Raw genomic sequence first — 20329 nt, 5'->3', positions numbered from 1 at the left:
CTGATGTTAACGAACAATACCATGTTACATTCAGGTAATTCTACGTTATATTTATGTCACTTGTGATTTATCATTATTTCTATGATGTTACTATGAAAACCAAACATTACTCTTTGGTGATGCCTTTAAGTGCTGTAGAAATTAGTGCGTGTTCACTGTGAATTCACTGCGATAGATACGATTCTGGATTTTTAAATGACAACGGTCTGTTTGTTATGTATGAGTGGGGAGGGGATGGTGCATAAAGCCACTTAGAATATTTTTTAAGGGATAGGGAGGAAGGGTTGTTTTTGTGTTTGATTTTTTTTTGTTTGTTTGTTTTGCTTAGGGGAGGGGAATTCAACTTTAAAAAGTGGATTTCCATATTTTACTTCCTATTTTTTAAGAAAACATGTCTTCATAACCCAATGAGCCAATGGGTTTGGAACGCATTTTTTTTTAAATTACAACTATTTATCATAACCAGAAACTGTATATGGATTTTTAAATTTCCTGCAGCTCTTGATCACTTTATGTGGGAGGTACATAACTAAATCTGGGCTTAATATAGTAATATTTTATCAAAATCACTTTATTCTATGTCTCATTTAGAATAAAAATAAAAATAAACCTTTTGCACAAACTAACCAGCATGCACAGAAATGGTAAAAAAAAAGGCTTAATTCAATTCCAGGATTTTAACTTCTACCTTTAAAACATCAAATGGTTTGAAAACTAATAACTAATTTAAACAAAAAACAAAACAAAGGCACACCCTAGTCACCCCTTCTCTGATAAATAGAGAACAGTCCCTAACTAAACATTATTTTGGTGTTAGCTTCACGTGCTGTCAGAATTCACACACTTAGTACAACTTAGCGTGGAATTATCGTGATAGATACACCGACTAACCCCTTACTTAGGCTTTTTACCGTTAAAATAATTTGAATGAATTACCACTAGTATGATATATCTGCAGGTAAAGTGATATCTCCTTATTTGCAGACTCGTCCATTCATAACTGCTTTCATCCTGACGTCAGAGAACCCAACACCTGCCTGCGTGCTGACGCGCAAGCGCAAAAAAGTTGTGTGGCGCAAGCTCCGCCGCCAGTCACCTTTTACCAGCAGAGAGGGGAGGAAGTATCGATCAGGGGATTTAACGAAAATCAATCTGAAGAGACAACGTCAAAGAACTGAAGTGGTAAATCGAGGTCTGCGGGGACTATCCGCTGCTTTTTTTTGGAAGAAACTCAACGCGCGGGGAAATGCTCACGAGCTCGCGGAAGTTTGTGTTTACTGGTTAGCTGGTTGGCCCTGTTAGCTTGTTAGCGAGGAAGGTGCGCGCTGTTCAACGTTTACAACTAACTTAACGGGCAAGTTAGATATGTTTCTGGTTATAAGAACGGTTTGGTAGATGTTTGCTGGTTTGGCAGACTCTTGAAACGGACGTGCGGGTCGCGATCTCTGAATCTTGTGGTGTCACACACAAACAAAACAGACACATAAAAGACAGAAAACGCACATTAAACCAGCATCTTCCAGGTTTAGATCTGCTCCGTCGTTGCAGCTACGGATGATCTCTAGGTTTGCAGCATTGGATCTGGGACTTGTCATCCTCTTCGGACCTAGTTCTTCGGCCGTGATGGGCCCCCTGTTCAGCTAGTACGACGCGTGGAAACAATCCCTCTAACCATGGGAGGATGTGTGGGGAGATACTGGGAAGGCTGGGAGGACACACAGAGCCGAGGCTCGTCCAGGAATGGTGGACGAGGAGGTGAGACTTTTGTGTGTGTGTGTGTGTGTGTGTGTGTGTGTGTGTGTGTGTGTGTGGTTTACTAAGTCATAACATTTCTAAAACTGTTATTCTTGCAGCACAACTACTTCTACCCTCCGCTTATGTACTTTTAGTGATGGCATTGCGAAATCATGCAGCTTTTTACATCTTTTTGCCAGTTCAGTGTGGTAACCCCTGTTGCAAATGGTGACATTGGAAAACTGTCCAATTCTGGTCAATTACATGCATATTACATATATATTCAACACATTAAAGGTCCAGTTTGTAAGATTTAGGGGGATTTAGTGGCTTCTAGTGGTGAGGATTTCAGATTACAACCAGATGAAACTTCTCCCACTTAGAATATCTTCAGTATTTACTGTTCATGAGGTTCTTAGCTGGAGCTTAATTACCTACAAATACTGAAAAAAGGAGTTTCACATTATAAATCAAACCTGCTAATGTGTGTTCACCTTTTATCTCTGATAATGTAAGATCCGGATGTTCAGGATTTTTTGATTTATTTTATTGTGAGCAGAATTATCCGCAGAGGTCTCTGTCTCTTCAAAACAAACATCTGGTTATTTAAACTGGTAAAAACACTGAATGAAGCAGTTTCATGTAATAAGAAAAAAAAGTTGTTCTGACACTGGTTGCTACAGAGGAGCTGCTAACTGACAAACTGTCACAAAACTGTCAAATTTTGATAATGTGTTATGTGTGCAACCCATCGCAGGAGATTTAAAAATTAGCAGTAGCCACTAACTCAAAGAAGAACGGTGGCTGTAAATGTCAGCAAATTTGGAAAACAATGAGATTCAGGAGCTCCTTACCCTCGTAGCAGAGAACGAGATCAGTCGCCATGAAACAGGGACGGTAAACATTTGTTATTTACATATTATGGCATTGTTATTGTTTATAAAGCGCTACTGTTGCATGTTTTATATGTCCCACTAGAGGCTGATGTGTTACAAGTCATGCCCGTAATGCCTCTTTTGCTTCCTCAATGCCAGCATGCTGTCTAAAATATCACACTGGTGTGGCATGATGGTGCTGTTGTTTGGCTCTGTCTATGAATGGCGGCATGAAGAAGGGACTTCATAGTGTCCCTAGTGAACTGCTTCAGAAAAAGGGCTTGGTTCATCCTTTATGGATTACCATAGAAACATAGTGATCTCTGTAGATGAGGACCTGCTCCTTATGTATATATAAATTGCTAATTTTTAGGTAACGAAAATAATGCAGTTTTTTTTAGGTGATTATACACAAAAGAAAAAATACTTAATGTACCACTTCTTCCAATATATCCCTTTAAATCCTACACACTTGGTCTCTAAAGTGCAAAAAAAACAGCCCTTAGTGTGGTTGAGACCCACTGTGTCCAGGTGTATTTCACTCCTGCATCAGACTCAGAAGCATCTCAAGTGACCACTTGTGGTTGGGTTTCACCTCCTTGCTCACCTTTGTTTTTCTATGTGGAAACCAACTGCTGCTTAACAGAACAAACAACTGCTTGGCACATCAGTCTGGGTGGTCCTTTTCCATGGTCAGGGATTCATTTGTATTCACACTGTGTTACATATCTCCTCTACATAAAACTGCACATCGGCATGCTGGGACCAGTGTTTATACTCATGTGGGTTGATTAGATAGCGTCTTTATTGTTCAGTCACAAGTGCTGATGTGCCTGCTGAAATAAATTCCACAGCAGTAAAATGGGAGGACACTGACGGCTTCCAGTTTGCATTTTGAGATTTTGGACAAGCAGTTATCTGATTACTAGAGACACAGTCTTCGCTGTATGCATTACAGTTCACCTGTATGTCTGGATTCTGCTCACATGTTAAAGAGAAAGTTCAGATTTTTTTGAAGTGGGGTTGTATGAGGTACTTATCCATAGTCAGTTTATTAGAAACAGAAGGTGTCAGTTGACACGCTGTCCAAGCAGTCCAATGCAGAAGCTAAGCAATGCACTTCTGTGGACAGGGTCAGCAATAAAACAATTTTGAGACATCCATAGAAAGCCCTGCCTAAAAGAATCAGTATCAGTTTAACGGTGCGCTATATTGAGAGTATTTTCACTGTTTCACCTTAATATCAGACAGTGCTTTCTGACAGAAAAATGAGCTGTTATATCACTGTTGTCAAAGCCAGACCCCATTGAGGAAAAAATTTAACGTAACTGAAAGCAGGAGCTTCTGGTCTACGGCTGCTTCAAAGATTTATTTTGTTTGTGTTATTGTGTGACTTAAAAGGCCTAATTTGAATTCACCAAAATCACACAATATCTCAGAAAAATGAACTGATGAAAGCAGCAGTACCACAGCAGCTCCTGTGTTCTGCAAGCTAAAATTGCTGTTTTTTTAATGGAGTCTCGTGGCTTTGATGAGAGCATAGACGGGGAGCTGAAGACTTGTGAACGGGCTGTCTGACAGAAAGGTAAATCACTGAAAATACACTCAATATAACACACACTCAAACAAATATTGGGGTTTTTTGCCTTTTTTTTTTAGCATAGACTTTTTTAGGTGACTAAAATATGTTTTGTTTTTGACAACTGTCCACTAAAGAACTCCAGCCTGCTTCTCCAAACTGGAGGCGTGCAGACTGACATCTACTATATGTAACACACTGAGTACAGAGAAGAGATATAGACAATGAAGAAAGGTCCTTTTCTTATTTACACATAGAATGTGCAAACTCTGCTATCACAGACCCACTCTCAGTGCTGATAACAGCCAAATTCACCCACACTACACCTACACTCGCCTGACATTGCACCTATGACAAGGCCGGCAATTTTCTCACCCAGCAATTTCCAGCTTCACATTTTAATCCCACTCAGGTGAGCTTGTTGAGCCAGCTGCTGCCTTAAAAGTGGTAGTATGGTCGCCCTGTGAACCCCTCTGCACTGGTAATGTGGATGCTGCTGTTACTCAGAGGCTGCATCGATTCTTGAAGTTGCTGATATATGTCGAGCGTTCACATCAGAGAGTTCATGTCCATTACTTGCTCACCTTCCCGGAAGATAACATTCCTCTGCAGATAAACACTGGCGACCTGCCACGTTTTGTTCCCCTACACTTGTCTTTGATAGTGACAGATGGAATTTGGATTGCTGCCTCAGCACTTAGCGAGAGTAAATGTTATATTTACAACCAGACTAAACTGAATGACGCAGGCGCCGCACCGCTGAATTGGCAGACGTTTTGAATTTCTGCACAGTTTCGACCCCAGAAAACAATGTCAGTGATATTGAGTTTCTATGATATATGGTGTGATTATTAGAGGGTGTATAGATATGCAGATTTATATAGTTATTAACTCACTTAGGATGAAAAATGACCTTTAAGGCCACTTCCCAGCAGTGAAGTTCCCGTCATAGTGACTGTTTGGGAATTTAAGTGTCTGTTATTCATTTGGATGCAGGCTCTGTCCCCTTTGTCTCCTCAAACTTTACTGATGGAAAGTTTTTCAATCTTTTTCCAACAAGAATTGTCTCCAGTTTACATCAGAAAGCCTTTTTTTTAACAACAAGTCCAGCCTTGTGCATTTTTCTCAAAGCCTTTTTTTTTGACTCTTGGCCACATGGCTGTATTCCAAAATGAACATCTGATGTGGATTTTTAGAGCAGAATATGACTTTCAAAATAATTTGTCTCTTTTTGTTTTGTTGCTAAAGTGTCAGATGGATAGACTTTTTGGAGTTTACAGTCAAGATTCCTCTGGCTTTGGCTTCTGGTAATTTCCCACCCTGATTGGTATCAACACTCCCCCCACACACACACACACGACACTCCTCACTCACGCAGGCTTCGATCAAACAAGTCGCATCATGTCCCGCTGCATCATTGACTGGCTCCTCTGACACGACTGAATCTACGCTGCTCGACACACCCATATAAAAACAGACAGCCAAGTGAGAAGACAAAGTCAAGTACAACTGAAGGCTAATGTGGCATCTTTAATTTATTTATTTATACTTTGCACTATGGGTTAAGAAATTTCAAGGTCCTGGAAGTTATTGAAAATAAACATAAATTGAAACTCACTGAAAGTGCTTGAATTTATTTACTTCGTGCAACTTCACCAGAAACTGAAGTTCGTCCAATCTTTTTTCACAATAGACTCTTTTTAATTTTTGTCAAGCTTTTTTAAGGCATGTTAGTTTCCACAGAAATTCTCAGTGTGATAACAGTAATCAACCTTGATCCATGTCTCAAATTATACCACATTGAGTCCTTAAATTAGATGGAATAAGAGTGCTGCAGGAATGATGTGCTGTCCAACACAGAAGTTAACATTGCCCTGGTTCCCTCGTCAAAGCGTGTGGGATTTTTCCATTGGATTTTGGATTATTGCAGAAAATGAACTCTATGGCAAACAAACATTTATGATACTTTTTGTTCAACAAGAATATCCTCTCAAATGACCGCCACTTTTTGGATTTTTAATTGCAATTGCAATCGCCAGAAGTGAAAGCTAACGTTAGGGTAAACTAATTAAATTATGGTCATGTGACTTCATGTCATCACCACAACAAAGCTGCTATGTTTAATGTGATGATGTTCTGTACTCTCATTTGGCCACTTGTTAGGAACTGCCTTTTTTTAAGACATGTAAAGGCTTCAAAATTCATAGTGGGGTATTTTCTTGTATTTTAGGTCGTAGAACAACAAAATTAAAGTCTCGTCAACTTGTGTTGATGACAGACCGTATTTCAGGCACCTTACCAAAAACCCATCAAAAATCACAAGGACTTCAAGACAAGGCATCCAGGAGTGATGAATTTCTAACTCATTTGTGGGTTTTAGGACTCTTTCCTGCACCACTCTATTGGGCCCAAAAAGTCCCTTGAATTTGTTATTGCAGAGGGTGTTTGTGAAACATTTTGTGCAGAAATTTCATGCATTCCTGGTCTGCGGAGAATGTTTCCAAAAGTATTATTACAGATGCTACACGGGACTTTGTTAAGGTAGAGAGGCTGACTTTATCTGTAGCTGCCGAAAGCCAAATGCGCCCCTTGTTTGATGATAAGATAACCGGCTACAAGGATTACTGCATGTGGGAGTTTTTGTGTGTGCATGTGTGTCCGGAGGAAGTCAGACATAGATCCCGTCTTAGTCTGGTTAAAAGGGTGCACTTCCTCTCTGTCCACTGGTGATCTGCTCCACTTCACGGCTCTCTGCAGAAAACACCCCACATCTATTCTTTGCCTCATTTCGGGGGAATGTGAGAGGCTGTTAAATGTCTCTGCAGGGCCACAGCAGCACGATGTGTTTTCCTCAGAAGCAGGTGATCCTTTTAACAGCCACGTCTGGGTGTGTTGTTATGTTTGTGTCCCGACATACAGCCGTCTGTACGATCATTTGTTTATGACGTATTTCATGAAGTGCAACATGTTTCAGCCTCATCACGTGTCACCTGTTTTTATGAGCCCAGCTGGATGAAGACATCCTGATATTGCTTCATGCGTCTGTTATGCGTTGCTTCATGTCTCTGTTTTGGTGTGCTACAGTTAGATTTGATAAAACAGGGCCACACTTCCTTTTTGTTCCTACCTGCTTTTCACACACAGTCCACCAAACCACATTTACAGCCATAAAAATGACTTTTTACATTTTATTTCTAAAACTTGCTCATGCAGTTATTTCTTAAAATAGGATTTTTTTTAGCTGGTGGTTTCATTTAGTATTTTGAGAGTTTAGCTCTGTATCCCGATTTCTAGAAGGTACAGTAAAAGTACAATGGCAGAACCAATATGATACGATACAGATTATAAGCAGTTAATGAAACTAATAACCAAAATTTGGAACCGATATGCATGTACAATAAAAATGAAAATCTTATTTTCAATATTTAGAATTTGGCATATAATAAGCTCAAACACAACACTTTGTTTTAATGCCTTTAGCAAACATTTAATAAAAAGGGAAACATTCAACATCATATAAAGCAAGTTCCATGCAACTTTTTTTTCAATAAATTTAAGTACATATTTTTAAATAAAAATGAATAAATAAAAATAGCACCCCGAGGTTTTACGAAATAAAAGTTCCCCCCATGCAGACATCAATGGATTTTATTGCCAGTCATTAAAATATGCAGATTCAGATAATCTACAAAATATTAGCCCCAATAATTGGTCAGACTGATAATCTGTCAACCTCTTAAAATAAGAAACTTCTATTTTAAGTCTAAAATATTCCCAGACATCCTACAGCAAGAAAGATAAAGCTCCTCTGAATGTTTTGTCTCCGTTTCATAGCTCGCCCCCTTCTTCTGGTGATTTTAATCAAACTTTAAAGTTGACTCTCCAGAAAATATCCTTTGTAAAATGTCATGTTGACTCAATGTGTCACTGAGAGATAACCAGCCTAAGTCTTCTTCAGAAATGGGAGTCGCCAAAACACTCCAGCTGAAATCACTGGGTAGCTCACAACACTACGACATTCTTCAGACAACTTTAATGGTTTCCTAAGTAAGGTGATGTAGCAAGGCATTTATTAGCGTAGCATAATGACACGTGTAAGTAAAGAGAGAAAGGAAAATGTGCTAAATCATGGCTCATCAAACTGCATAAAAGCTTATTAATGGATGCACAGCAAAACGGACAAGTGCACCGTTTTGTAAAAGAAGAGTTTGACATTTACTCAAGTGCACGTAGTTTATTTTTCACTAAGAGTCAGCAGATCGATACCACTTTTGTCCATATATATATATATATATATATATATATATATATATATATATATATATATATATATATATATATATAATGGTAACAAAATGTATCCACCGGCACCTCTAAAGGTAACATTTTAACAAGTGTAAAAAATATTTGAAAAAAACAACAACACAACAGTACTTGCTTTTTAGTAATGATATCAATAGTTGAGTAGAAACTCATAAAACCGGTCTACAACAAGAATAAAGATGATTTATTTATATTGTTATTATAATTGTGAAAAATAGTGATCTGCAGGAATGAGGCCTAAAATGTAGAAATGAGTTAGCATTTTTGCCCTTCAAGTTCCCTTATTTTGAAGTCAGTTGGTACCTGAAATAAAGTCTGTGGTTATCACAAGCTAAAGAGACTTCCACATTCATAAAATAAATAAATAAGTACCCGACTGTGAATTTTGAAACTTTTATGTGTGTCTTATGTAAGGGGATTGCTATCGAGGCCACAGAACATCATGCGAAACACATCTTTACAGTGTAGGTGGCAATGCTAAAGTCTGGCAATTGCATTTACACTTAAAAAAAATCATAAAAGTTGTGTTCATTTGTTAATATTATCTCGCTAAACAAAACTTGATAGTATCATGAACTTCTGATTGCTACAGAGTTTATTTTCTGCTATAACGTCTGCGTTGGCCTACAGGAAAACATCTATAGATCCATGCCTCAAACCTCAGAGCCGTCCCATTTGAGAAGAAGTTACATATTTTTATATTTTGGGGCTTTTCAAAGTCACACAATAATGTGGGTTCACTTTAGACAAAATTGCCCTCCCCACGCTCACACACACACACACACACACACCACCCACTTCGTAAACAGGAAGTATCATTTTGCCATGGGGTCACTGAGTTTGTTCCTGGCTACAACTTGAGCCCTGTTTTTTTTGAAAGAAAGCAAATCTATTATGGTGATAAATGAATTAAGTCAATTTTTATGAAAGAAAGCTCAATATCCACATATCGAGCTCCAACTTCTCAAATGTGAGCCTTTGCTGATTTTCTTGCCTTTATATCACAGTTATCTAAAAATTGTTCTATTTTGGATTGTTGGATAGAAAAAGCAATTGGGTATTTGGTGATGTGACCTTGGCCATTTTTATTTCTATTTTTCTGATGTTTAACACAGCAAGCAAGCAAAACTTAATACCATTGCACATGTTGTAAGCGAAGCCAGCAACCAACTATAAAAGTGAATCAAAACCATTAAAACAAACAAAAAAATCCTCACAAGTTAATAATTAAATAGAAGTATAAACCAATAAAAGATACAAAGATCTCAATCAGAACCAATAAAACAAAATTAAAATTGAATAAAATAACAATACCAAAATAACAATACTAAAAGTAGACCATTAAAAGATGATAATACACATGAATTAACATAAATAAAGGACTAAAAACAATAAAATAAGATAAATAGACCAATAAAAGATGAACACGGGTAAAAAACAAAAAAAGATAAAATAATGAATAATAAAAGTAAAAGCACTTCTGAATTAAAAACAAATAAGAAACAAAATAATTGTTAAAATAGTCAAAAAGAGCAGATGATTAATCCACTAGTTGAGAAAATAAGTTTGAAAACCTGTAGTGAAGTTTGCTGTGTGTTTTGGCCCTGGATACTGGAAAAACCTAAACGTCATTCTTCCATATGTTTGAACATCTACTTGTGTGTCTTATGTTGCAATATACAGAGCATATCAGCATAGATATTGCACTTTAAACCCCATTTGACGCCACATGTCCACTGACACTGTGGCTGAGTGGCGGTGAGGAAGCCCCTTTGCTTCACTTGGGATTCGCTCCTCTCTGAGTGCTAATCCTACACCACCCCGCGTCCTCCAAATTACTCCTCCTAAGCCGCCTGCACTATAAATAATTTGTTTGAAAGAAACGCAACCTCTTGGATGTGTGCGGTCTCCTTCATACTCCTCTTCATTTTCCATCCGTCCACTCATCAGTGACTGGCATCTCTGCCTCTCAGGCATTTGGAGATGTAAGCTGAGGCTTAGGACCTGAATTTGACGAGTACTAAAGGTGTATTTGACAGTGGTGGATGAAGTATTCAGATCATTTACTTAAGTAAAATTACAAGTACCACACTATGAAAATAATCTTTTACAAGTTAAAGTCCTGCATTGAAAATATTACTCAAGTAAAAATAAGTATAACCATGTACTTGAAGTATTGAAAGTATCCAATCCACAAAAAATCTTTTTTTAGAAAGAAAAAAAAACCTAAAAGATACTCAAACTAAATTAGAAAATGACTGTAATGTTGATCAAAAATAGTAAATAGCTATGTAATTTTCTGTCAATTGCCTAATTTATTAATTATTATTCCAACTGTACTTTATAACACAATGTCATGATAAATTTAGACTTTTAATGCAAAAATCAATTTGTAGAGTAACTAGTAAAGCTGTTGGGCAAATTTAGTGAACTAAAAAGTGCAGTATTTTCAACTGAAATGTAGTGCACTAGAAGCATAAAGCAGGAAAGAATGGACTCAAGTAAAGTACAAGTACCACAAATTCACACTTAAGCACAGTACTTGAGTAAATGTACTTAGCTACATTCCACCACTGGTTTTTAACAGGATAAATAAAAGTGACTGGCAGTTGGCAACTATTAAAAAACACCCATGATTAAAAGTACTTCCCATATTTAGAAATTTCACACCAGAAAATTGCAGTTTTAGTAAATTCTCTTGCATTGATCAGTTAGCCACAGCTTGCAGAAGTGCGAGTGAATGTTCAGATGTTAAACTGCTGATCAGAAATGTTAGTTCCCTTGCTGTCTTTGTGCTCAGGCTTCCACTAATATACTGTAAGTGCTCTGCTGGCCTCGTGCACTTTGTGTTAATATTGATGGTGGGAAACACAGGTAAGGTTACCAGACAGATATAGGCTACACATTCTTCATGCATATTGCAAACTCTGAATGACCTCCTAATTTTAGATTCGATGACATAGTGTGGAGGGGTGGGGTGAGATGTTCTCTGTCTCTGGTGACGGCTAGCGTTTCTCTCCGCCACCAGATATGTGAAGAGATGAAAGCACAGGATATGAGTTATATGGAAACATGTTGTTATTCATGAATCAGTCTGTCAGTTCTTTTCATTATGTGGTGCAAATTGACGCGTGATTATGGAAGTTTAAATCTGTGGTACTGAAAATGCATTAAACATATTTCCATAGATTCCACTCCAGTCAGAATTCATTTTAAAAGTTTAACTCTTTTATACTTTCAGTTTGAAACTCAACTCAAACCTCAAAATGTTCCACATCTTTCATACATCGTTGGCATAATTCAACTTTTGAAGCCAGCAGTGTAGTTCCACATATTCTATTACATTATGGGTATTTTTCAACCTTTAAAGTAAGCAGTTCAGTTCCATATATTTAAAAAAAATGATAGGTATTATTCAACTTTTTAATTGTATTTTTGCAGTTAGACTGATTTCCATTTTTTGCACTACTCCTATTACATCACCTCATTCTTACGCATTTAAGCCAGCAACTTAGTGTAGCGTAAACTTCTCAACAAATCTTGAAATATTCAATTTTTTTAAAAAAAATCTTTTTTTTAAATATTATTTAACTATTAAACACAGTAATTCAGTTTGGTGATAGCTTTAAATGGACATTAAAATATTTCACGTCATTTTGGTATACGATTAGTTTCATTCAACTTTTCAGTAACATTCATACCAATGAAACCCATTTCCCCCTTTTCTAGCTTTTCCTACTGCTTCTTACTCATTAAAGCCAGTACTTGAGTTCGCCGCCAGCTTTTAAAAAGCTTTGAAATATTCCACATTTGTACTTTATTGGTATCATTCAACTATTCAATGACGTTCTTTCTGATAAAACCCATTTCCACTTTTGTAACTATTCCTACTACTTCACTTTTTTTACAATTTAAAGTCATCATTGCAGTGTTAAGCCAGCTTTTCAACATCTAGCATTCACAGCTGCAATTCTCTCATTCAGTCTGCAGGGCCACAAGTTCGAAAGGAAATGGTAGAGGAGTTGTCTTAAATTTTACCAAAGGTATACCCATTTTCAGCCTCTTATCACTTACATACTGAAGTGTAATGGATCACAAAAATCAACAAACAAAAAACAGGATAACTTAATCTAGAAAGAAATACAAAAATATTAGGAAACTTTGTTTAAAGATTGTCATATGCAGACTGGAATAAGACCTACACCAGGTGCCACTGTGACATAAAAACAAATCCTATTCTTTTTTAAAAAATGGCTAAACATGAGCGTTAAGAAGCAGTTTTTCTCCAAGAGTCTCCCGTAAACACGGACTATTTTAAACCAACAGAAATCACACATATTTTCATTATCTATAATGATCCTCCTTTGCTTTTCCTTCCCATCGCAGGACGTAATGAGCCTCTGAAGAAAGAGCGTCCCAAGTGGAAGAGCGATTATCCGATGACAGAGGGCCAGCTCCGGAGCAAACGGGACGAGTTCTGGGACACTGCGCCGGCCTTCGAGGGCCGTAAGGAGATCTGGGATGCCCTAAAAGCTGCGGCCGTAGCCTTGGAGTGTAACGACCACGAGCTGGCCCAGGCGATAGTGGATGGAGCCAGTATCACACTGCCACATGGTGAGGACAGGAATCACATCACCAAACTACCCAATTCTTACTCATTCAGTCACTTAAACAACTTGTCCCGTTTTCTTCGACGTCTGTCTTCAGGTACTCTTGCAGAGTGTTATGACGAACTCGGGAACCGCTACCAGCTTCCCGTCTACTGCCTGGCTCCACCTGTCAACCTCATCTCAGAGCGCAATGACGACGACCCCGGCGACAGCCCCGAACCTCCTGTCGCGCCCAAGAAGGAATTCCAGCTCAAGGTACTGTGACAGCTAAAGCTCTTTAAAGACTTATTGGGAGCTGAGTTTCTCATCTTTGTTTAATCGTTTCTAACAAATGTATAATATTTGTTAAAATGGACATTAACATCTTTATTAAATGTAACCCACCAGCTGACTGATCCAAAGTCCCACCACCCTTGGTTACTGGTGCTCGGTAGGACAAGCTTGACAAAAAAGAAACATGCCGATGCCCATTTCATTTAGCCGAGTGCTGCAGTGTGTATTTAGCTAGACATAGTTGTTGGGTGTCAGGCAATAGAGTTTCAAGAGTCATAACATTAAAGCGTAACGTTCAAAGGTTTGACCAGGTAACAAGCCTGCTCAACTGTTTTTGGAGTACAGAGCAAAACGTGGTGGGACACAAAAAGGGTCCATTGGAAAAAAACTCTTCTTGCAGTAATTGATGTCTCTGTATCCTCTTGGAACACTGCTAGCTGGTGTTACAAGAAGTCTTGTTTGTCTCATTAAAAGACAATTTTAACTTTTTTCACATTTCCTGTTCACCGTAGGTACGACTTTCCACGGGCACAGACCTGCGCCTCAGTGCCAGCATGGCGGACACCATAGGGCTTCTGAAGAAGCAGCTGCAGGCTCAGGAGGACATCGACGCCGCCCACCAGCGCTGGTTCTTCTCTGGGAAGCTGCTTACGGACAAGACACGGCTGCAGGACACTAAGATCCAGAAGGACTTTGTCATCCAGGTCATTGTCAACCCGCAGGCCCTCCGAGGCTCTAAGCTGTCACCCACCAACACTGCGTCCCCGCCATTGTCTGAATAACAAAGGACACAGAGGACAGATGGAGGGGAGACAGTTAAGGACCAGAGGTGCCTCACATTGCTGGATAACTTATGCTGGTATTGAAATCGTACTGTGGAGGTACAATTGTGGAGCAAAAACATGAGGGAGGAACTCAAAAGTGCTGCTTTCTTTCATGTACCACGTCATTGTATTTTTTGGGGGGTCTGTTCCTTCACACTAACTCTGGACATCCTTGTCTTCTCTTGTAAAGCAGAACTCGTCATGCTGATGTGCAGCCCTTTCAACCACATACAAAACGTGCACATCCCGTTGCACACGCAGACTCCACCTCTGCCCTTATGTCTGCACCAATGCTAACTAAGTGCCAATGGAGGAAATGCAGAGGTGTTGGATCTAAAGCACATTTCTACTCTGAACGCCCGTGGACTCTCCTTTTTCTCCTTCACAGAGACAGGAGGCGAAGGCAGAGAAGGAGATACAGAACTTTTTCTTTCTTTTATTGAGGAAATAATGTAAGCTTTTTTGCACATTTGAAGATAATTACTATACTTGTGGTAGTTTGTGTGCCTTCTACAAGATGAAACAAAAAAAAGGGGTAATGTCCAGCTAGTTTTACCACTAGGAAAAGCCTTCTGTATTTTTTTAGATTCAGGAAGATCAATCCAAGCTATACTTGCTGCCTTTTTTTTAATGATTTCATGACATTTAATGTGTGAGTGCTGGCAGGTGTGTGTGTGTGTGTGTGTGTGTGTGTGTGTGTGTGTGTGTGTGTGTGTGTGTGTGTGTGTGTGTGTGTGTGTGTGTGTGTGTGTGTGTTTGGGCAAAAGGAATAAATATGTGGCCGGTATGATACATTTCAGTAGCTCACAGGCACAAGACTGTTTCCCTGGTCATAGCTTTGCAGTCAATCATATCATATTAGTGAAAGAGAAATTCCCATGCAAAAAATGTTGGTCCTAAAATCTGCATTATTGACCACTTAATGACCCCCAGACCACTAGGGGGCAGCAGCACAGCCCTGATGTAGTCAGTTCAGTTGCTTAGGGCTTGTTGTCCCTTTTTCTCAGCACCTGATGAATGTAAATCCAGTATTCATTTGCCTTTTTATGCTTGATGTGGTCCAAAAACTTCAAGTATCTGTCACATTTGTTTGCTTGATGTTTGACTTTCTTTACCAGCAACCGGCTTGTTTGAGTTTGTTTGCCAGAAATGTTTGCTTATGTATTTCATGCATAGACTGTATAAAAGAACTGGACGTATGCAGAAGTGCTTTAAACCTGCATTCTTGCTAATGGCCAGCAGGGGGCAACCCACTGGTATTAAAAAGATGTCAAATTGTTAAAAAGTTTGAGAAAATGATTTTCTCACCTCATTTATGACCTCAGTTAACATTATTCTAATGAGTTTAGTCTTCTTCAATACAGAATTGTGTTCATGTTCGTGAATTATGGTCCCATGTTGAGTAACACGAGTAAACACGATCGAAAAATAGTATAAACAGATAAATCTACAAGTTTAAGTGTGACCCTGTAAAGCTGTAAAGGCGTTTCTGTGTCCGCTGTGATGACGCCAACTTCCCCGACAAACACTGTAGTCCCATTTAGCCATTTGTTAGCTACCGCCTTTTTTAGGACGAGTAAAACCTTAAAAGTGCAAAAATTGACGTGTTTTATGTTGCAGAACAAAACATCTCAATACCTTTAGCCTGTGTTAACCACAGACCTTAAAATGCCTTTAAGGCATTTTACCAAAAAAACCCATAGACTTTAAGACGAGGGAACCAGGACTGCTAAAAGACTAACGGACTTCCACGTTTTAGGACTCATTACTTCACTATTCTATATAGAGTGGCCCAGGGATGATGTTTTTCTGTAGGCCAACCCGGAGACACTTGCGTCGCCTTAGTTCACCTTGTCAAAAAGCCTATTGGATTTTTCCATTGGATTTTTGATCATTGCAGAAAAAAAGCTCTTTGGTAAACACACATTTATGATACAAGTTTTCTTCAGCAAGATAATCTCCACAAATGAACAACAGTTTGGATTTTTCAAGCCTTAATGTAATTTGCGAGAGGTAAAAAGCTAATGCGAGGCTAAAACGAACTACAGGAAAACATTCTGTAGTCTTATTTATCCATCTGTTATGTCCATTATTTTATACAGTCTATGGTTTTATATGTGAGATTGGTGTAGGACTGTACACTTCTGGTTGGATGGTTGGTCAGTAAGTGTTAATGTAGAGCTCTGTGACAGGAAAAAAAAAAAAAACGCCAAGGCACCACCTACAATGCTTCCAGGCAGAGTGACTTATCGATCTGTGCTCTATCTAGAATAATGTGCAGATTTTTTCCCCCCATCGACCAATCGATTTCAATCGACCAAGATTTTCTTGGGTTGGTTTCAGCCGTAGATTGATGAGAACGATTGGGAGTCTATATGGAGCGGTGAATCAAAACAATGAGCCGAGTGACGCAAAGAACTTTCAGGTGATTCTCAGTGGAACCGGCAGTACTATCAACTCATGCAGGAAGTTATTGATTTTAGTGTTTTGGCAAAATTATTGCTTAAAGGGAAAGTCCAGAGATTTAAACACAACAACCTTTAAAGTAGACACCATGTTGGAGTCTACTTTACTTGGAGTGTCAGTCTTTTTTTTTATTTCATTATATATCAGAACAAATGTAACATTTCACTTCTGTTGCCTCTCTATTGGCAGCATCCTGATAGCACTATACAACTTTATAGACACTAGACTTTTTGTTTTGTCTGGCGGGCAAAGGGAGCGACACTATTCCAAAAATGTTGTGACTCTCAAATGTTTGCTTGCTTGAGCAGAAACATTTAAATCAACAACTTTTATTGTTTTTAAATAGCTGTGAGTTCTTCACTGAGATGGGACATTTCCTACACTGTAAAATTGAACAAGCTGATTTTACTTTAAAAAATCTAGGAAATTGATTGCCTTGAAAAATATATATAGATATAACTACTAGTTACTTACTTTGTTTACTTTATCTCTAATTGTTGAGTTTACTTCAAATTTAGTTTTAAATAACTTAAAATGGTGAAGTTTTTGCAATTGAAAAATGACAAGTTTAATTAAATCAATCTTTCTAAGTTTAGCAACTTAAGTAAATTTAGCCTACTCTGCTATATATCTGTATTCCACTGGTTGCAAATGAATCAATCATATTTGTATTTCTTAAACATGTTAAGAAAACAGAACATGCAGATCTCCTAAATTCATCATTGATGAAATCCTCTTTGTTATGATCAAGTTAAGGTGCTATCATTAACAAAGAACATAATGTCATGTGTCATTTTTTAAGTTGCGGCAACTTCCCGAAATTAAGTATATACTGTGAAATTTTAGGTAAATTTAATTTTAAATGAACTAAACATAAATTAAGATTAATAGCTGTATTTACTTTCTTTTCTCAAGGCAGTCAGTTTTCACAATTATTTTAAGTAAGTAAGATTTTATAGTACAAAAAAATAGAAATTAAATAAAGATAAAGATTGACTTCTCATAAATCAAGAAACACTCTTTGCAAAAGCTGTTTTCTCTGATGCTGAGCAGTACCTGCTCTTTAGCCTGTAAATACAAGTACAGCTCATTGTTGTCCAGAAAAGATAATTGTTGAGAATTGCACCTCCATCTTTGTCACTGACCACAGTGGCTGCCAGAGGACACAAACATGTCAACCACAGACAAATCTGCCTTGAGTCAGCACTGGCAGCTCAAGGCCTGACTGTCTGAACACATTTACACACGGTGGCTACATTCACACTGCAGCTCAAATTGCACAGTTTAAGTCTTCTCCCCGTCACATGTGACATATCAGATTTTTGTCTGAGCGCTGTGAATATCAAAAGCTTTGGTTTCTTGTTCTCACGGATCGTGTGGACATGTAGAAACCATATCCAGCAGAAGACATTTCACTGAACTCTCAAATTAACGTGAACTTGAGACATTTATATGTTTGACTATTGTCAGCTTTTCTGATCACAAATTCCTGATTACACATCCTTCAAAAAAAAAAAAAAAAATCAGGTGTCCAGCATTTCCAGTTGCTCATCTGAATTTCTCTTTCTTAGATCACATGACTGACAGAATGTTACCATTATCATGTTTAATAGCCTGAATGTTCCAGTTCCCGTCTTTATGCCTCCGTGCTGGTGGTAAGCCATGGCCAGAGGCATTATGTTTTCGGGTTGTCCCTCCGTCTATCCATCTTATACTCATGAACTTGATATCTCAAGAACATTCAGAGGGAATTTCTTCAAATTTGGCACAAACATCAACGTAGACTCAATGATGATGATGATAACATTTTTGTGGTCAAAGGGCACTGTGACCCTGCATCTCTTTCATTGTCATGAACACAATAACTCTAGAATGCCTTGAAGGCGTTTTCCCAAAATTGGCACAAACGTCCACTTGGACTAAACAACAAATCTATCAGGCTTTGGTGGTCAAAGGTCAAGGTCACTGTGACCTTGCATCTGTCTCATTCGTGTGAATGCAATGTCCCAAGATCACCTTGAATGGAATTTTTCTCAAATTTGGCACAAACATCCACTTGACAAAGATCTTAAAATTTAGTGGGTAAAGGTCATTGTGACCTTGTATCTGTTTCAATCTCGTGAACATGGTTTCTCAAGTTTCTCAAAAAGGCCTTGAAGGACTTTTATCAAATTTGGCACAAATGTCCACTAGGAGTCAAGAAGAACCTGAATAGTTATATTTGGTGGTCAAAGATTAAAAGTCAAGGTACTGTCAAAGGTCAACTTCACTATGACACCATAATGTAAAAAAAAAAACAAAACAGTTTTCTTGTTATTACCCAACCCCATAAATCAGGAACAGAAGGGGAGACATTTGGTCAGATAACAAATTGGGAGCACTAATCTTGAAACTGTGCTAACTGTAGAGATGGTCTGTGCTGCCGGGGGCAAGACGAGTGTGACGCATCCATGTTTTCACAAAGATGTAAACTGATGACGAGGGCATACAACCGTGAGGCCGTAATTCTAGTTGATCTTGGATTTAGGTGCCTGAATTTATCTGACTTTAGCAAGCTGACTTTTTGACACTTATTGGACACTTGAATTTTATATTTATTTGTGACGCGTAGACATAAACAAATATCAACTTTTTGAAATTGTACTACTTGATAGAAATTTTAAGGAGGGGGATTCAATCCATGTGAATTGTATCCAAAAGAGAAATCTCAGCTCTGCCTCTTTGCTTGTCTGTCACTTTGGGTCATGTTCGTGTCACATCTGGGTTACATCCCAGAATAGATTTTCAGGCAATTCAGGTTAAAGAATCGAGACCTGCTTTGTGAATGTATCTCATAGTTATCATGTTATAATTCTTTCATTTTCTTCCCCGTCTGTAGCTTTTATGTGCCTTGTTTTTATTCACCGCTCCTGTCGCAACATGCTCAAGCAGTTCGATCACGTAGAAGATCAGATGAAACCTAATGGAGCCACATCAAGAAAATGTTTTGTTTTCTATAAAAAGATCACCATTTTGTGTCTTTTCTGTCCAGTTTCAGTCTTGATGCAAATCACAATCACCTTTCTAAAAAATTATTTCCATGCCTTTTTCAGCTATTTCTTAATCATTGTACGCAAACTTGAACAAGCCTTTTTCTCTGTATGTGCAATACAATAGACATAGACCTCATATCAGTTTGTTCTTCTGAATACAGATTTCATACAGCACCAGCTACGAGTATTGTCAATCCACAGGTAAATGTGTCAGATAATCAGCTGTTCCTATGTCTGTCACTTTGTAATGTCTTCACATGGGCTCTTGTCTTTCACGGAGTAAATACCGAAACATTAAAAATGCCTATACAACTTTTGTCACCCAGTGTCTGTTCAGCAATCTGCACTGCGAGTCTCAGCTGTGAAGGATGGGGTGTCATTGAGCCTCAGGGTGGGGAAAAGCTTTGTTGACAACTTTATCGATAGCATCTCTTGTTACAGCGTCCTTGCTGAGGTGAGCTTTGGTGGATGTTTGTTCTCGTCTGGCCCAATGCTCTGAGTTTCAACTCATTTTTATTAAAAAGTAATGGCCATTGTTTCAAACTGTACTGTACAATATTATTATGATGTAAACTTAAAGAAGAACCAGTTACCAAAACCAGTCCCTTTCCCA

The 20329-nt window shown here is 38.3% G+C and overlaps 1 protein-coding gene across 1 annotated transcript; it reads left to right on the top strand.

Moving 5' to 3' along the window:
* Window positions 1–1064: 1064 nt before the first annotated feature.
* On the top strand, window positions 1065–20028 carry ubtd1b (ubiquitin domain containing 1b). Its single transcript, XM_042507459.2, has 4 exons — window positions 1065–1755; window positions 12898–13125; window positions 13219–13376; window positions 13907–20028. The coding sequence occupies exons 1-4, from the start codon at window positions 1674–1676 to the stop codon at window positions 14174–14176; spliced, it is 738 nt and encodes a 245-aa protein (XP_042363393.1). The 5' UTR covers window positions 1065–1673; the 3' UTR covers window positions 14177–20028.
* The last annotated feature ends 301 nt before the right edge of the window (window positions 20029–20329 follow it).

Source organism: Plectropomus leopardus, chromosome 19 (genome assembly GCF_026936395.1).
Source record: "Plectropomus leopardus strain MGB_pleo_1.0 chromosome 19, ASM2693639v1, whole genome shotgun sequence".
Lineage (NCBI taxonomy): Eukaryota > Metazoa > Chordata > Actinopteri > Perciformes > Serranidae > Plectropomus > Plectropomus leopardus.
The sequence above is the reverse complement of the archived record's forward strand: the minus strand, read 5'-3'. Positions and strand labels throughout refer to the sequence as shown.